The sequence below is a fragment of the Aptenodytes patagonicus genome, chromosome 3 (genome assembly GCF_965638725.1).
Source record: "Aptenodytes patagonicus chromosome 3, bAptPat1.pri.cur, whole genome shotgun sequence".
NCBI classification, from domain to species: domain Eukaryota; kingdom Metazoa; phylum Chordata; class Aves; order Sphenisciformes; family Spheniscidae; genus Aptenodytes; species Aptenodytes patagonicus.
Genome location: NC_134951.1, coordinates 67,091,240 through 67,110,941, shown reverse-complemented (window position 1 = coordinate 67,110,941; position 19,702 = coordinate 67,091,240). Strand labels below are relative to the sequence as shown.

Sequence of the window (19,702 nt, the reverse complement as noted above, 5' to 3'; positions counted from 1 at the left end):
CTACCGCCGTGGTTTCCAAAGTTATCATCGATGTGTACCCACATTCTGCAGGCTGGTTTTAGGACGCTATGAGGCAAACTCTGTTTTCACCTCACTAGTAGGCATAATAATCTCTGTACCGGAGAGCAGCACTGATGGCAAAGTAAATCCAGAATGAGAAGAGGGTTTGGCCCTCTTACCTTTTAACTAACATGAAGGCTCTCTAAGTCCATCCAGTTTCAAAGCTAGAAACTCAAAGACAAGATGATAAGCTTTTTCTTGTTGAATTACAGCAGTAAGAAAAGCTGCCACTCTCAGCCTAAATAAAGTGCATTTAGGGCTTGGGCTCTATTTCAAGTTCTTATTAGCTTCTGGAAAGGTGCCACAGCAGCTCAAAATCTCTCCTTCCTGAAGTTGCTTAACTCTGCTGTACAAAGAGGTCTGCATCTGTATGGAAAGAAGACCACTCCTTTTAATTCCACATTTGTGGCCCTGCTTAGCTCTGGACAACTCTATTCTCGATGTGCTGAGCAGCCCGAGCCAGAGACGCAGGTCTGCTTTCAATCTCCACGTCTTTCTGCAGCCCAGGAAACACAACCCCCTGCCACACAGCAAGAAGGCACCACCAGACCACCGCTGATCCGATGCACAGCTCACCTGTGACATGTCAACACCGTTAGCCCTGAGCAACTTCTGCGTGCCTCATGCATAATTCATGCTTCCTTAAAGTGGTTTCTGTGTGTGTTTTGACGGCTGACACTCCAAGCTAATTTCTGATCTGTTGCACACTGGAATCTAAGAGCTCTAAATGCTAGCTGACTTCCCCCAGAAGGCATTAAGTTACACACAGAGTCTTTGTTCTCCACCCCCCCAAAAAAACCCCCTAGCACCTTTCCTGTAAACCAGTTCATGCCTTCAGTAGCTAAAAAGGAAATAGAAGAAAGTCAGTTCCCTCCCCCACCCTGCATCTTATAACAGACTCATACAGAAAACCCATCGCAGTGGTCACCCATCCTCCTCCCGCCTCTCCTAGGTATCTTTTCAAGCAGTGGAGACCGCTCTTTGAAAGCCATCTCTTGTGGTAACAGTTTGCAGGTTACATTTTCAGAGCCTGTCACTGGTGATTTAGGATAATCACAATCTGCGGCTCCACCAGCTTGACTTCTTGGCTCTCTCAGCTAGTCATGCTTTCAGGTGTGGCTTTCCACTCAAAGCAAGCAGGAAGATACACCACTCGAGGCGCGAGAACAGGAGCTGGCAGGCAGCTCTCCCCCCTCCCCCCCCTAATTTCCCCCATGTTTCTTAATTTGTGGAAACATCCTGTAAACAGAGACAGCAAAATTAAATATTTGCCCAGCTCTTCCCTGGTTCCATTGTAACTTCTGTGTTTGCAGATTTTACATTTGATAACAGAGGGAGAGAAGTAACAGAGAAAAGAGTTTTAATTCTTCCACCTCCCCTTCCCCCCTAAAAAACAAGTACTCCTGTCCCCAAAGGACAGAATGCCACCTCGTTTGTGCATCGCTGCCTCCTCTTCACTGGCCACCTTCCACCAGCCCCTGTTTCTTTAAGAAGTCTGTCCACAGACATCTATTCACCCGTATCAAGCCTTAAAGAAAGCATTTTCTCATTTCGTCCTCAAGGATGACAGCCTGCAGTGGAGGTGATATACACCCTTGCTTTCAAAGAAGTTTTTGATTTATACAGCACTCAAGTAAAACGGGCTAGTTAGATTTGTGATGTCCTATAGCACTACACAAGTAATGTCTAAGAAGCCATTCTTTCCCCCTTTTAGCGTGGCTTATCTTTGCTTTCTCCTCATCCGGTCTGGTTAAATTGCTGTTTTCCCCCTTTAAAAGATTTTAAAACAGTCATCCAACTGTTCTGATTTCCCATGGATTAGTTGCACTCCCCCCCCCCCCCAACTATCTGTCTGGCATTCGTATTTTTACTTGCTTTTCTTTTTACTATCATGCTGCTTCATATTATTTGATCTCTGCTCCTTCCACTTCTGCCTCTGTGTGTGGCTCAGATGGTCCTGTGTTATTCTATCAGCCTCCAACCACAAGAACAACGCGGGACAGATACAAAGTTTTGCTGTTGTATTTCCTACTTGTGCTTGCTCACAAAAGGCTGAGGCCCTTCTCTTGATAAAAAGATGTTTCTGGGAACAGGAAGAGAACTTTTGAGCAACAGTATTAAAGCCAAACAAGCTTCTACTGGCAGCACCTTACCAGTTCACCTGGGAAAGCTGCTGACTCCTACAAGCCATATGGTTTTGGTGGTTGCAACGTTTGAGATCCAGAATATAATGAGGTTTTCATAGAATATTAAGTTTCGGTACCTACTCTCTCCTGGACAAAGGTGAAAGAGAAGCTTCCCCAGGGCAAAGAATATATACCTCCTGGCTGAGACACATCATTTAAATAGTTGCTGGTTGGTAGCATGCGTGCCTTTGCATGGTCTCAGTAGCTTCATCTACCCTAACTAAAAGAAGGTGTGGGGTGATATCTGGCGAAAAATAGGAGTTCTGTTGACTTGAGCTGGGGACTAGATAATTTATGAGGCATTTCACAAGCCATTCATACAGTGACAGTGACAGCGAAAGCTGTATTTGTAGGGGAAATTAAGTGTCTGCAGACTCCAACAGCACACAGTCTTCTCTACCACGTGCTGTCCTTCGGTAAAGGAAAGGAGCAGTAAATAAAATTCTGCCTGTAACAAGGAGGAAGGGGGATGGGGGATAGGGGATGTCAATCTTCTCTTGAAAGAACCACCAGTAAAAATCTGCGGTGCAGAGAGGTGGAGGCTGCAGGAGGGGAAGATGTAAAAGGCTATCTAAAATAGAGAAGAGGCAAATAAGACTGCAGGTGTGGGAGTCAGTTAAGTTGAAGACAGAGGTCTGCATTGCAACAGAAGAGAATTAATTTGTAGTGAGGCAGTCAGCCTGCTCATAGTAATTTGGAAAGATGCTCAAAGGCATGGCGGCTGACGAGTACACCAGGACAGACTTTGCAGTAGGAAAGGAGAACAAATGACTGTTCAGAGAAAAGGAGGACTTCACAGTGATGGTGAAAAAGAAATCCCATATCAAACTGGTGCTCTGCCTTTCTAACGTGGAGGAGAACCAGACCAGAAGACTGGATCTTCTAGCTGACTTACATTTTCTCACCCTCACCTCTCCATCTAATCTAGAGTCAGCATGAAAATGGAAGTCACCAAGTCTAAACGGGAGAACGGGGGGAAAAAAAGTTCAGCAGATGACCAGAAAAACACAGATTCTCAATGATATAAGCTTCAGTAGCTCTACCTCTACTTCGTAGTGTTGCTCTTAACTCTTGCTGTTAACAAGGTCACATGCAAAACATTTTTCTGTCTGTATGACAAGACAACTAAGTATAGAGTGCTTTCCCCTTCTAGTCATTTGATCCTATTAAAAACATATAATCTCCCAGGTCTCCAGTCTGTGCAAAGCCAGACATCAGCACATTTTTGGCTACAGGGCACCTACAAAAAGATTAGTGACAGTCTTGTGAGGCTTGTGTTGCAGATTCTGTCAAGGGGCCAACATTTAAATAAGGTACCTTGAATTTTTATTATGAGAATTCCAGCCCATTATTAGCAAAGTTAGTTTAACTTTTAGTCTGTTTTGCCAGCTACTAAGTACATATTTAATGATGTGCATTGCTGGCAATGGGGGAAGGGAAGATCTATTCTCTTGCTATTCCACTGGGAAATTAAATGAGCTTGCAGAGTCTGCCTAGTTAGAGGTTATAACTTTATTCAGAATTCCATCTCTTTAATGTAATTATGATTTAATAGCTACGTACCTTCAGTACATGATCACATTTTACAGATCCCATCTTACAACTCAGAAAACCAGAACACTGGACTCTGTAGGTAACTTAAGCATTTATTTGACATTAATCAAGTAATCTAAGCTTCTTAGACACTTAAAGTCAGACTTGTATCTTAATGAACCAGAACTTCAGACCTAATTATTAGTGAAGATCTGAGCACCCAGGTCCTACCAAGGACCTGTCAAATCTTGTCAAAGATCATACATTTCTCATGAGTACGCCAAGTGGGTAAGCCATGCAGACCACCCAGTGAACACACCCCATTCTAGTTAAGACAGGAAAATCCCTTCCTCCTGATTCTCCTATTTTCTCCCCAGGCAAAATAGGGTCTTTAAGAACACTTCTGTCTTAAGCTACTTAATATTATTTGCTGCACTTCACCTTGCATGCAGTATGTTACCTGCACTAGCCAGTTAAGTCCTACTATCCCTTTCACTTCTACCGTGGGTAAGTTAACCAGCATTGAGGAAAAAACAGAAGGTATCATACCGAAACCTTCTGATTACTCATGCAGCTGAGCTAGTGTAGTCCTGTAACAGCTTCTCTACCCTCATGCCTGCAGCATGTCTTCAACATGGGCCTCCACACTGCCATAACTTGAGTTGCTACCCTTGCTACTTTCTGTCACTTTGGCTGAGGTGCATGAAGCTAGGAAAAGCTGATAATTCACAACTCACGAGATGCTCCTTAAAAAAGAAAAGTCTCTGAGAGTCAATGTACAACTGCATCACTGCATCAAGCCCAGCTTATCTGTGTCACCATGCCCTCGATCCACAGCTGCAATTACGGTTTCCAATAAGAGAGCAGGACTACTTGACAGAAAAAAGGTGGGGAAAAAGCTGTGCCAGTGCTGATATACAGCTGTGATCTTTGCCTTATTCATGACTGACAAGGAGGGAACTCGGGATGAAACTTAAGTGAGACATGCTACTGCACTGAACAGCACTAAAGAAATTCCTCTTCTCTCCTTCCAACTCCTATCCTTTGCTAGTCACCTGAAAGTGCCCGCTGTTCCTCGCTACTCTGCTTTCTTCAGAGCTTTCAGCTTGTTGACTCTAAGCAGGATGTTCAAACTGACCTCGCTTGGAAGCATACGCTGACACTGTCTCACCTAAAAGCCTTGCTCCTCTGCCATTTTAGGGCTGTAGTTCTCAGCTGTGCAGTAAATTCTTCTCTGCTTAGTCTCTTTTCCAGCGGTCACGGAAAGCAACACACCTCTTTTACACACACTGGAGTTCAAGAAAGTCCCTGAGCTATTGCCAGTACCAATTTATTCAGTTAGCTTTAGTTCCCAAATGAGAGCATGAAATGTATGCTCACTAGTGCTTCCAGGAAGAAGAGAAAGCGAGTGTAATAGCTGCGTAGCATGTATGAAGTTCAGAATCTCTCACACACGGTTTTCTGTTTCTCGCTGTTAATGTGCTTGAACATCATCTGAATCGTTAAAGTAATCTGCAGGCAAGGCATACAGAATTCTTCCCTCCCCACCCCCTTCTTTTAATGAGACAAACCTGCATGCACAACTCAAGCTGGATCAAATCACTCTTTTCGGCATTTCACAGGAGCCCAGTCTCTCTCACCCCTTTATTCTCCCAGTTCCATTTGGAATTAGAAATGCAATTGCCGAATTACTGTGAAGGCAGCTGTTCCTGCAGTATATCCACTCAGGCTGGAAGCAGGAAATAAGAAATCTTCCATGAAAGCCTATAATTATGAGATTTCCACCTTAAGTTTTGCACACATGAACTGTTTGGAAGATGTTTGGATAAGCAAAGTTTGGAACGCACAGCTATTTGGATAAGCACCGGGGTGCTTCACTGAACCAGGCCTCCTGATAATCAAGATACAAGCATAGATAACTCCCCAAGGACTAACTGCTGCTAACCTTAACTAACAGAAAGCTTGTTCAGAGAAGCACTTCTTATTAGACAAGGAAGAACTTAGCCAACAGCTATTAAAAACAGACTAGTGGACTGTGTACTTAAGATATTTTCTGCACCTGTCAAACTTTTGATGGCTTAAGAAATGTTCTGTGCCTGCATTTTCCAATTGTTCAGTATGATTTTTAATTGAATATTCACTTGGCACATCTGTGCAACACACTAGTTTTTGACTATTTTGGAACACAGCTCCACCAAGCTTAAAACCAATTCCTTCTACTTAGATGAACCTACTTTACAATTTAACTTTCAAGACCAGTGTTCAAACACTACTGTGTAGTACTTAGTTTAGAGTTATTCAGGCTGATCTGTAATTCCAGCAGCTGAAAACAAAACATTCAATCTCAAGGCAGTGCTTAAGCAATGGGGAATGAAACAATGCCTGCCACAGCACAGTGCGTTCTGAAAACCCTCCAGGACACCGCTTCATTTCTAATTGCACCTGCACAGAGCATCTGTTAAGTAGGCCTTAGAGTTAATACTCCGCCCTTATCTTAGGTCAGGGATAGCAGGAGAACACTGAGATAACATTTGAAGGGCATTACCTCCATGCAAGCTGGAGCTGGCTACAAAGGAGAGGATTTCATACTCTCCCAAGGGACGTGGAGCTTTATGCGCTTCCCTTTCAGAAGGGATCAGAGCTGGGGAATTTTACAGCAATTTCTCCAAATGGTCTCCTGCGTATAAAGAGACACTTAAGAGCACACCTTCCACAGGGTTTTACCTAGAAGTACCACTGAACATCCCGGTTTAGAACAAAGCCCATTCATGTCCATGGAAAGACTCTCCCTGGCTTCAGTGCAATTTGAACCAGGTCCTCAGCTCCTCACACTGCGGAGCGCTCCCACAGGGCAGCACTCACGAGGATTGCCAGCAACCTCTGCTAACTGATTTAAAAAACTTGGTTTTCTGAGAGAACTTTGGAGGATACCTGAATTTTTTAATTTGAATGTTCAAAGAGCAATGGAAGGGTTTTGCCCCTTTATTGCTACTGTAATAAGGGGCAGATCTGACAGCAATACTCTTGATGATGAGCTTCCTAAACCCTTGTTGTGTTTGACCTTCCTCTTTGTACACACCTTAGACCACACTATGTTCAGCTTTGCAGCATCAGGAACTTTCACAGGACAATGCCTCTTCCTAGCAGGTGACAGGTTAAGACAAGGAACTTCTATAATCTTACGGTGATTTGAGGAGGGGAGAGGGAAAACCATAGTTGGCTGTCTACAGAAGAGCTGAAAGAATGCTTTATCCAAGAGGTTAGTAAGGATTTATTCCTTCTCTCATACAGAGTTTGTTTGTTTGTTTGTAGCTGTAACAGTGACAGAAGAAATTTTATGTCGCAAGCGGAGGAAAAAATGAAGAGCTGAGACATTTTTGTCTTGCATTTGCAAGTCTACACCAAGAACCAGTCAAGTACTTAAAGGTTACTGTAATTTATCCCATAATTAAGCAGGCTAAAATGCTCTTTTTGAACAAGATCAGGATGACTTAACAAAAAGTTTTTAACAAATGTCAAAGCATATTTCAAGCTGGAAGTCTCAAGAAGGTTTCTTTTAAGTATTTGCACTTTTTAGTCCAGACCAAGGGAAGACAGGAGCACTAGCATGTTTTACAGCATCATGGCCAGTGTGTAACTGCTGTGAAGAAATAGCCTGAGGTCAATTGAGTTTTCCCAGTCAACCTAAAGAAGCTGACACCAGGGAGTTCCTGCAGTATGACTCCAATTCACACAAGTTTGCCCATTCATAAAGATGCCCCTTGGAAATGTGACAGCAGTTAAGCAGCATGTGAGCAATCATAAGTAACATGGTTTAGCGTATTCTGAATGCAGAGCTCTGGGGAGGGGGTCAGAATAGATCATAGTGGAGAAAATGGTGACACAGGCACCCCTTTCCTTGTGTTGCCCAGAAAGTCAAACTCACACTTCATAAAGCAGGACTATAGAAAGCTGTCTGGGATGCATGTCTCCAAGCAAACAGTTTTAAGAAGTATGATAGACCAGAGGCTGTAAGTTTGTTATGAAGCAGTGCTGAAATAGCAAACACGTTGCATGCAATGCTCTACTCCTACTTTAGAAGCATTGGAAGTTAGATGCAGTATCAAGCCTCCCACAGTGCATTTTAAAGGTTTCTCTCACAACATTTAAGCAACACAGAAAATTATCACCACTAGGCAGGCATGGCTAATATCACTACTGCTTTCTATTGGTAGCCGTTTATCAGTTTAATTCTTCACAGAGTATAAAGCACTTAAGAGTCAATTTACCAAAGATAAAACTATCAGCTTTAATCTTAATGAAACAAACAAGCATACAAAAAAACCCCCATCAAAAGCCTGTTTGTATTATAGTGCAGCAGCTTTTCCTTTAGAAACACTATTTTTATATATAAAGCCACATCTTTGGCTCCTGATATTTAGAAGAGCTTCACTGAAAGCAACAGATCTCGCCACCATTTTACAACTCACCGGAACTTGCTCTATTTGTGTTTATAGTTTTTAGCAGACTGCTGATTTGTCTCTGAGTTGACATATCAATAAAACCTGTCGCTTTTCTAGCACACCAGCAGCATTACCTTCTGCATGCTGGCCAACACCCAACCTGGGCAATTACGTTTTATCTGCTAACTTTATCCTGAAATCTTAACTCCACATTGTAATCTTTTTCTTTCTGTTGTGGCTGTACATAGTCAAACAGCTGCTGGAAGAGCTTCTCCAAGTATTTCTGCAAACAAATTTTGTTTTCCAACATTCACAATAAAGCAATCAAAAAATGTGCCAGCAAGGCTGAACTGAAAGACCATTCAGAAATTGTTGAGATTTTCAGATAATTTATTCTCCAATGTTTATCCCTGGTCTGCCTCTTATTTCCAAATATCCCCACACCCTAACAACTCCACAACAGAAAATTTACATAAGAATGAAGTAGGAGAAAGTGGTTAAACACTTAAAGGTAGGGTTGAGTGAAAATCTTCACCCCCAAAATAGAGAGTTTGGTTGACAAACACATCAGCTCATTTTGACATGTTCAAACCCAAAGACTTTTAATATCAGTTCAATTTCTCATTCTACACTACATTTTTAAAATACTTCTAAAGAGTTAGGTGCTAAAAAAGGACCAGAACTCTTAAGAGTGACCTCAAAAATTATTTTTTGGATCTTTGAAGCCAATTCTCTAATTAGTAAAGTATTTCAGAAAAAAATAACTCCAAATCACATGTATTACTAACCTGTGTTCAGCCAGTAAACTGGAGAGTTATGTTTGAACAGCACTACCTATAGATGTGGACTGAATTCTAAGTCTTTTATCACTTGGTCTACATACACACACTATAGAAGTGGTACTGCATACAATCTAACGTCACTGTTCTTAAAGAGACCATCACACACAGTTCCACTGATTTAACAAGCTCTCCACAAGAATATAGGAGAGCATATTTCCTATTTTCAGGGGCTGGAGTTTCAACACAACAGTCAGAGAGCAATCAAGGTTGCCACAGGTAGCCTTGATTCTATCAAATTCACATCCTTTGTCCCTAGTAGGTGTAATGGATTTAACAAGTCTCAACATAAACCTTAAAAGAAAAGAAAAGAAAACCTAACTTCAGAAGCTGCCCTTCTGCCTGCTGTGCGTCTCAGTAGGACACAAACAAAGCTGTTTTCAGTCTAAGGAATAACATGAGAGACTGGTCAGCTGCTAAGACAATGCCATTTGATAGCACCTGTATTTTATTTATTGCTGGGATCTACACCTGTGGCACCTACATGCTCAACATCAACTACACAAAATGATGAGCTTTCTAAGCTGTTAGCCAACCCCCCATTTGGTTCTCAGTAATTTGTAGATTCAGATTTTAAGCCTTTTATGATTATTAATTATTGCAGTGGGACTACAAAAGCATGCATGAGTTTCAAGACGTCACAACTAAATATGATTTAGCAAGTACACACCAGAACAGGTTGCCCAGAGAAGTTTTGGATGCCCCATCACTGGAAGCGTTCAAGGTCGGGCTGGATGGGGCTCTGAGCAACCTGATCTAGTGAAAGATGTCCCTGCCTATGGCAGGGGGGTTGGACTAGACTGATCTTTAAAGATCCCTTCTGACCCAAATCATTCTGTGATTCTATAAGTAATAACGGGAAGGAGAAGCATGAAGTTTATTTTAATATGCGCAGCAAAGCTACTGCACACCACGAAAAAAGTTGTTCATCGCAAAAGAAAAATGAAGTAGAAGGCATGTTTCCTTGGATATCATGAAAGAACTGAGTCTTTGGGAGGTCTTGTGAATAACTTTAGGAAAGACCTTCAAGCAACCACTGAAGAAGCACACAGATGATTTAACTCTGACCTCGAACAGGTATATCACAAGATTGCTCAGCACGCACCTGTAAGGTTTGAAAGAGCAAGGTCAGTTTGGACGATGGCAAGAAGTTTGCGTAAATCACTGAGTTGGAAAGGAGACAGTTGATTGAAGAGGAGAAGTAAACGGACACACCAATAATTGGGGGAAATTTTCCCAGCAGCAAACTGTAATAGGAGTGATGTGTGGTACTGCTTGTTTTTCCTCCTCATGGCAAAGGGACTCATCAGTTAACAATGAGCATGATGCATGCATGAATCAGAACCTACATTTCTCAGAAAACATCTACAGACAGAAAGAGATAGGTGGAAAAAAAGCATTCAGAGTTATTTCAAAAAACCCACAGAGATCAGTGTCTCAAAGGACCTCGATAATTCTAAGTACCACTGCACCATCTCTGAAAGTCTCGTGTGTCTGCACATCTGCAAGACTCAAACAGTACAGAAAATCTCACTGGAGTTATCTGGGATGATCACTTTAAATTTAAGAGGTTGCTAATGCTCGTAAGGAAGACTCTTGGAGGCAGACCTATACCCGTTCCTCGATCAGGTTTGTTTAATCTGCAAAGCTGCTGCTGAACTCTAGGAGAGGGTGATAAGAAAGTTAGGGTCATAAACAGAACACAGTTCCCTCCTACAGATCAACACGGTTTCAGTTAAGAATTATTTGAATAATTCAGTTGTAATAATATCAACACATGCTGTTATTTTATTCAAGTGAAAAGCGTTGACTTGCAAATAGTCTATTTGAAACACTGTAAGGAATGACACTGAATTATACCCATTTCCTACCCAATGCTTTTCAAATTAATTATGTTCCATTATTGCACTTTTTTACTATCACATGGCCAGTCTGACTCTGTGAAATGGCTTCTGGCACAGCCGGAGAGAGTCTTCACCAAACCACAGTTTTGTGCTGATTTGGTCAGGGATTGAAACAGGGAAAAAAAGAGTTACTAAGCAACAGCAGGCCAGGAGCAGGAGAAAGGTCTGCAGTCTTAATTGATACTAACTTTAAAAAGCAGTGCAGCAATAAGAGAGGGCTCAATATGTGAATTCTACTGCTTTGGAAGGAAAACAAAATCACTAGAAACTCCAGGCAGGCAGTCTCTATGAGACGTGGGTTCTTCATTCATCCCAACTACATGCTCCATGATGTATTGCAAACACTTTTTTGGGGGGAGATTGAGTGGCTTATTCTCAGTACTGAACAAGAAGATGAAAGACCCAGATATAGCTCTTTTATTTGAGAGCCCAGGACACACAGACAGGTTTGCTCTGTGGCATCTCTCTACTCCTACCTCAGGAAAGAGGAATGCGGTATGAATTATGGCTATACGGGTCCCCAAGACATTGCCATCCACAGAACTGACATCATGTCCAGATATAGCTCTCCTTCCCCCTCACTACCTATGGTTAAGAGGGTTGTTCCATTCTAGAAAGCCAGCCCAAAGCCGAGTCCAATCACTCAGGCTAGGACAAGGGAATTTCCCTAGCTAAATCTCTATTAACATGATCAAGCAAGGCAGAAATCCCGACAGTTTCCTTCCAGAATCCGTATCTGTTTCCTCCTCTTCTACTGTAAGCAAAGTAGTTTCATGAGGATGTGATAACAGAACATAAGTTATCACATGAACACTTAAAAATTTAAATGAAAAAGCCCTTGATGTGGAAAGTGCTGTGAACTCTACTACTGAACAACCAACCTTTATTTGCCTTGCTAGCAGTACCTTGAGCAGAAGTTGTTTGCTTTAGCTTCACCTGAAGAAAACCTGATTTCCTATTGAAGTACTGCCTTTTTATAAGATGTAAGTTACATAGTTTTTTTTAAAGGAGCCAAACACGTACAAACCACCATACAAACACAAAGCTGAGTACCTCATACTACTGATCCTTCCAAACGATTATCTTTTCTTCCCATTTCTGCAGTCTTTGATTTTACGCTTATTTAAGTATACTAGATTTCAGCATTTACTGGTTTTCCCACATACTCCAATGTACTTAAAGTGCCTAAAATGAAACCACAAGAGGGAAAACTACTAGGATGACTGTTGCTGAGGAGGAAAAACCAGCAACCCAGGTCTGGTTCACTCGAACTGTCTGATGATTCGTATTTAAGTGTTAAGAGTTAGAGTCATCTTCTGCTCTGATTTGTACTGGTACAAGTCAACTGAGCTTATGAAATAGGATCCGGCACCATGAAAAGGACTGTCCCTTCACAGGATACGAGTAATAGCCACTTGAGTAAATGCAAGTTACTCATATCCTGCTAGTGGACTAATCTGTCTCTACATTCACGCACATTTTTAGTTGCCTCCAGGAATCTGAAGGCGAATCTCATTTGTTACCTAATGAAACTAACTTCACCAGATATAACACAAGCATACTGAAAAACCACTATTACTCATACATGAGGTGTAACCAACGCAGCATTTCTTAAGTTCTGTTTGATTAGGGTCCATCTCTGAACACTCACCATTCACCACACAAACCTCAGTCTCCCTGGTTGGCTACAGTACATTCCCAGCTGATTAGCTCCAAGTCTTAAAGAGCAATTTGACCTCCCCTTTCTTTATCCACAACACTCTTACTTATTATTCTTTTGAACTGAAGTGACTCCCAAAGAGTGGGGTGGCAGGTTGTACATTTTCCTTGGAGCCTGAGAACTTATCTTCCCTTTTTCAGAACAGAAGTGAATCATGTGTTTCTTTGTTTAACTGCAAATATCTGAAATAATGGACATACAATGACCAACTAGCCAACCTTGGTGGGCATCCAAAAGTGATACACAGACACTGACTTACTGTTCAAGTTTATATATACAGTTACACACAGAGAACACTTACATATACACACATGCACTTTGAAATAGCTGCAATGAGGTTATGCCACATAAGAAATTAAATTATTCTGGTACAAACTACTGTAAATTATAGGTCTCAATAAAGGGTACAGCAAAGGAAGATGAAGGCATAATCTCTGAAGACTGAATGCACCAGAAGCGTTTAGTGACCAGGTTGCAGAGATGAGATAATCCAGACTTCTGAAGGAAGGAGCCACACAGTTTCAGTAGGTCTATTAAGTCATGGTAGTATGATGACAGGAGAATAAAAAAATTATCAACTGATACTGAGACAATCATAGGCCTATGAGCCTGACTTCAACAGAAGTCAAGAGGTTTTGAAGGAGGCAAGAGATTGCCTCCAACAGAAGGCAAGAGGTTTTGAACCATAAGCGACGTGGAGCGTGGGGCAAGATGCAGTATCAACTAATCAGAAGTAAGAAGTACCATGCTAACACGACAACTCATTTCTACATAATGAAAATGCAGGAAGTCTAACCTGGACTTCAGTAAAGCATTTGCTATGGTGCCATATGGCTCCATGACTGTTAGTGAGTCGGGAAAAAAACTGACATGCAAGATTTATACAGTTAATAAAAAAGCATGTGCTCTTTAGCCAGTAATACACCACATCCAAAAAGAAAGTAGTGGGATGGGGCAGTGTTACTCCAAGAACGGGTCTCAAGTTTTCAATACTGGTAGCGAACACCACCCAAGCCGTAAGGGTGTCGCGCCGCTTTGCAGACGGGAAGCACGGGAAGATCATGTGAAATGAGCCAAGCACACTCAAAGATGAGGGTGAAGTTAGGCGGCGTAAGAGGAGAGGCCATGCGCTTAGAAAGCCACAGCGAAAACAACCGGGGAAGCCCTCGGCGCTGGTGGGGGGCGCAGCCTCCCCCGCTCCCGCAGCGGCCGAGCTGCCCGGCGGCCCCGGAGCGCCCCGCGGCCGCCGCTCCGGCCCCGTATCGCCGCCCCCCGTCACCTTGAGCGCGGGGCCGCCGCTGCGGAGCTCCGTGCGGGCCGGGGAGAGGCCCCCCCCGCGCCGGCACCAAGCCCAGCTGCCCTGGCTGAGGTCAGCCTCAAACCCGCGGAGCTACTTGCTCTAGTTTTTAGCTGAGCTTTTATCACCCCGCTCATAAAAGCACGCAACAGATTGCACGGGAGAGCGCCATCAGCAAATGGACGTGGCTTCCAGGTCCGGCACAAACTCCGCGTGTGCGTGTGTGCGCGTCCGCGGGGGGAGAGGGCGAGAGCTGCCCGAAGCGCGTTTTTAAACCCGGACGCCCGTCGGGCAGCGCTCCCCGGCCCCGCGCCTTTCAACCCGCCCCGCTCCGGCGGCAGCAGCCCCGGGCCCCGGCGGCGCTGCCCCACGACGGGACGAGCCGGCTCCGGCCGCGGCTCCCCGCCACCCCCGGACCCCAGCCGCGTTTGCCCCCCGGCTCCCCCGAGCAGCGGGGCAGGGGAAACCTACCTGCCGAACCGCCCAGGGCATCCTCGCTCTCTAAAACCCCTCTGTGCTTCGCCCCGCGGAGCTCCCCCTTGGATTTCCAAACGAGCTTTACCATCTTGATCATCTCGGGCAAGTCCCAGGCCAGGGTCCCCTGCTGATAACCGGGCAGGCTGCCCATGGGAAAGGGCATCGGCTCTTCCCCCGTCCTCCTCCGCCTGCCCGGCTCTGCCGCGGGGAAGAAGCGCTCCAGCACCGGCATCCTGGCCCGCGCCCCCCGCCGGGGAGCCGCTGCCACCCCCCGGCCCGAGCAGCCGCGATGGGCATCCAGAGCGGGGCGGGGGCGCCCGGCCGCCCACCGCCGCTGCCCCGCGCAGGGGGCGCGCCCCGCCGCCGCCCGGCCCCGGCCCCGCGCTGCGGGCGCGGAAGGAAGGAGCGCCGGGCTCCGGCCGCCACGCTCTCCGCCCGCCCTCTGCGCGCCCTCAGCCCGCCGCCAGGCGCCGGCAGCCGCGGCGGAGCGGCTGGCGGGCAGGCGCGGAGCCGCCGCTCATGCCGGCGCGGCGCAGCGCCGAGCCCCGGGGGCGGGGGCGGGGGCTCGGGCCGCTGCTGCCGGCGGCGGCGCGGCGCGGGGGCTGGCGCAGCCCGGCAGCGGCAGTCGGGGGCAGCGGGGCTGGGCGGGCAGAGGCACCCCTCACGCCCCTCTGTGCACTAAGGAGGAGGGCAGGGAGGGGGCGGTTCGGCTTTATCCGTGCCGTGATGCCATGGGGGAGCCCCCACCCCGCCGCCCTCCTCCTCGCCCTCGCCGGGCTGGCTGCGGAGCCGGTGGGGGTTTCGGCCTCTTAGTCAAACCCCGCGGTAACCTCGGCTGCCCTTCTGCCGGGAGGAAAGGCGGTGATTCACGTCCCGCCGCTCGCTGCGCGGGCCGGGAGCGGGGCAGCGCAGAGCTCCGCGGCACGGGTCCGCTGGCGGCGTGCGGTGCCCCCGCCTGCTCCGCTTTCGGACGCCAACCCGAGGGAAAGTGCCCAAAACGAGCATGCAGAAGGGCAGCGAAGGTGCCGGCGCTTGACGGGTCGGAGAGGAACGCGTTGCTGAAATGACGGTTTTGGGGAGGGTGCGGGGGCTGCCCTGCGTCCTCATCGCTTCGGCTGCAAAGCTCCACCTGAATGGGTTCACGTTAGGACGCTGCCTGGTGGCAGCGATCACTCACGGACTCCAACGAGAAGGCAATTATTCATCGCTAATCTTTAAAAACAAGGCAAAGCCGCCCGGGCGAGTGCTCCGTCTCATGCAGGAACGCGGTGGCGTGCCGGGGCTCTGCAGCCGCCAGCGGCGTGCAGGGCCCGGCGAGCGCTTCCCTGAGCTGCCGAGCTGCCTTTGGCCAGGCACGGCAGCAGCGCCGGTCCCTTCCCTGCTATCCCTGCCCGGGAGGGGCCTTGCGCTTTTCAGAATTTTTATTTTGCTTTTATACGATATATCCCTTGTAGCCCGCCGTTGGTACTGGTCTGTCCTTTAGCCCTTCGTTTACAGAGTGTACAGCAGGGGGGTGGAGGGTGGGCTCCTGCACCAGCACTTAGTTTGCAGTAAAATTGCAGAAGACTTATTTAATAGGATGTTAGTGGGCATTATAATATTTTCTAGCAGGCATAGTTAATACATTTGTTACATTCGGGTTACATTCAGTGTTCTGCCTTTTCTTCAGATGGAAAAATAAACTGGCAAACAAGCAGGATCTTCCTTCACGGAGGAAGAGGAGCCAAGAGAATGGACTGAAAGTTAACAAACACCCTTACATGTAAAAAACAGGGTGCACAAGCCTTTCCTCCTCATGCCAACAGCAGCAGGGCCAGCGTGCTGTTTCCCCTATTCTAGGATCCTCTGCCATGCTTTGTCTTACTGTTCCCACCTCAAACTGATGACTCTAATGCTTGTCAAAAACCAGCCCTGTTTTGACTGCTGGCTGTAGTGCCGTACTATTAGCATACTACACTCTCACGTGGCTCTGTCTTGAAAATCGTGAAGTGCTTCCAAAGTATTATACTATTGTTGTTGTACTGTTGTTTTGCAGAGTCCTTAGCATCAGGATATCCTGACGCTTGGAACAAAGGGGTTAAGAACAAAGAAGAAAATAGATGATGTGCAGTACAGTACCACAAGCATTAACACGTTCATACAGTGTATGGTTATAATTTTGTGAAAAGGCAAATTTTATTGTTTTTAAGTTCATATGGCTTCCTGTGATATTTTAGGCTTTTCATATTTGTGCGTGTTGTGCAATTACTTTTTAAAGCAATGTTGTTCCTGTTAGGGATAAACTAGGCGACCGAAGTCCAAAAGACTTAGAAGATGAAGACTTGCCTACTGGGCGAGTTAAACCTTACACCCCAACTACCTCATTTTGGTTTTGAGCTGAAAGGAGTTGCAGTAACTTTTTTTTCAGTTATTGTTTTTCCTCTTTGTTTATCTCTGCACTTCTTGCTCCCCGCTGGGGCAAAGAGCAGAAGTGCCAGTGGTGTGAAAGAAAGGCTATCCTTGTGGCACTTCCAGCTTCACTGGATGCAAAAAGTACCAGTTATCTTGGAAGAGAATATATTCACAGATGCCCAGCCCAATTTTTAGATGAATAGCTGAATATTTAAGTGCTTAACAGAACTTAGCCACCAAACCTCTTGAGAGCAGCAATAGCAGTCTTCGGAGTTTTCAAAATCTACACTACCTTTTTATATCCTCAAAACTGTGAAAAGTTTTGTGCCAACTGTAGTTGGGTCACTTGGATATGTACCTGCCTTGTGGCTAGGATCAGGCAGTCAGAATCAAAGCATTAATTGTTGTATTTGTTTTCACTTAGAGTTCTACAGGTGCAAAGCAGGAGGCCCGTCAAAAAACAAACTGAAACTGTGATCTGTTGCTGTTACAGTTTTAGTGTTTCAAGAAGCTATGTAATAAACCTAACAGACAGTATGTATTTTTTTCTGGGAAGATTAGTGTCAAATGAAGGCAACGGTTCTAGGTAGCCTGGAGTTTCTTTTTTTCCCCTGCTTTCTGGCCAGTTTCAGGATCAGCAGTTGCGAATGGAAAAAAAAAATTGTGTGAAAAATGTTGCCTGGCATTAATGGGTATGTCTGTAAATTAATACATCTTATTCTTACTAAACTTGTGCTTCACAGTTGTACTACAATTCAGTGATTACTTATCCTTAATTCGTCCAAGATTTTGCTATTACTGATTGACTTTCCTTTTGCCTTTTTTGTTATAAGATAAGCCAGATAAGAGCTGCTCACAGGAAAGCCTGGAAGATATATATTCGATTATGAGGTTTTCAGCATCAAAAATCAGCTGTACCATCACTCTCAGAAACTTTTAAGAGACAAAATGCTCAGATTTTGCAAGTTCTCTGTTTCTTTGACTTCAGTTGTGCTGAGATGATTTACCCAACTTGAAGATGTGACCTCAACATAATGCTTTTCGTTGCGCTTGAGAAAAGCCATTAGAATTAAAACATAACATACTCCTTACACAGCAATGTACCCAGCCATTTGTGATTGCATTTTAAACAGTCCTTGAGCAAGCTCGGCTCTCCTAAAGCTTCTCTTTCGCATTCTCACTTCCAGCCAGACTTGAAGGAAATCTTTCAACAGAGATGGATGGCTTTATCGCTACTAACTGCATTTCTCTCCGACTCCGAGTCAAAGAAGCTTAAGTGATTACAAAAGAAATATAAATGTATTAGCTCTGGCCCTCGTTCATCCTGAGAAGCAATGCCAACGAAAAGGCGAACGGAGTCAGGTCTGAAAACCTGACAAGGCAGCGTGTATTTTCACAGGTAGGCACGAGAACTGGAAAATACTTGAGGAAAGAATACTGTGGTGGGAGAAAAGGGAAGGGACTAAGCTGACAGATTAATAGCTGGTGTTTCATAATTGGTGTCTCTTAAAAAGTTTTACTTGTTTGCTTATTCACTCCAAAGTTATGTACTAAGAGCAGCAGCAGCAGAATTGCATGCCAGATGGTAGAGGAAGTGCTTCGTGTATCTTTCCAGTCTACTGAAGCCTGCAGGGCCGTCGTTAACCCACTGCTCTGGTTTTCATTGCAAGTCCCTTTCTTCCCCTTTTTTCTTTTCCTTCCTTCAAAGAAAAAGGAGGGAGGGGGAAAGAGAAAAAAAAGAAAGAAAAGCCATGGTTTAAACTGGCAATAGCACCATCCTTTTGGCTTTGAGCTACCCTGTCCTGTGCCAAATATACTGTCTCCAGCAGCTCTCCCACAACAAATCAGTCCAGACACACAAAAGCTGTAAAAAAAGAATGGTGAGGAAAGATCTTTGATTCTCCCCCTCCACCCCCCCAGCCTTTTCCTTTTGCTTCCCTCCCCAAGCTTCATTCCCTAGCAATGACCTCCTGCTTGCCAGTACTGTAAGTGATACTGGGACCTCCAGCCTGCAACTTTGCTGACAGCTTCCTTAGAGTACAGGCGTCTTTGCCTTTCTGTATTAAAAGAGCATCGTAAAGGAGAAGTTATTTCTGTCATTCCTCTCACTTCTACCTGATAGCTGATGTTTGAAAAAATGGCTCATAAATTAGTGGAGTGGCAGATTCACTACTATTGGAAACTTTGTTTATTCTTTCAGCTAACACACACCGCTGCATTGTGTCACGACTTACTAAGAGTACATTCCCAAAGAGACACATGAAAAGATTTGATATTATCTATTTATACAGTACATTATTAAAAGCTAATTGGAAAGAGACTACCAAACTTTTTAAGTGATTAGCAAACATTACGTACTCCAAATGTAGAAATCAGTTTCAAAGACTATCAGAAAGTGTACAGCATGTGTCTTTAGACGGCACTTATTAGCAGAATCATCTTAAATCAGTAGTCACTTATGAAAAGTATGCCTTTGCCTCTATCCTAGGGGTCGCAGAGTCATGCAGAGACAATAGGCTAGGCCATTGCCTAGGGTCAGAACCAAGTGATGACACCATCACTGGGATCATGTTTTAGAAGGCTTCAGGCGAGTGATGTGAGTTTAAGATAAAAGAGAAGATTGCGAATGCTGGGGCACAGTCCTTACACATGAAGTAAAAAGAAAAGGTGCTGTACATTTGCAGGGCAGTCCAAAAGGAGCAACAGAGAAAACAAGAATGTGAGTGAGTAACTTTTAGAACGGACAAGGGAACAGAGTGCCTAAGAGGCTTGGAGAATATGACAGAAGAAACATAAGCAGGCAGAGTTATGCAGAGCTTGCAAGAATTTTTCTAATGGCCTCGTGGATGGTTT

The 19,702-nt window shown here is 45.0% G+C and overlaps 1 protein-coding gene across 4 annotated transcripts in view; it reads right to left on the bottom strand.

The window, feature by feature from the left end:
• Window positions 1-19,702, bottom strand: part of PDE7B (phosphodiesterase 7B) — a 177,028-nt gene that overhangs the window by 70,233 nt on the left and 87,093 nt on the right. Inside the window, exon 1 of one of the 4 annotated variants that reach the window (XM_076333663.1) lies at window positions 14,453-14,725. The exons of the other annotated variants lie outside the window; for them this stretch is intronic. Within the exon in view, the coding sequence (XP_076189778.1) occupies window positions 14,453-14,690 (238 nt within the window). The 5' untranslated portion in view covers window positions 14,691-14,725. Of the gene's footprint in view, window positions 1-14,452; window positions 14,726-19,702 lie in introns of those variants that run through there. 4 annotated transcript variants of the gene reach the window in all.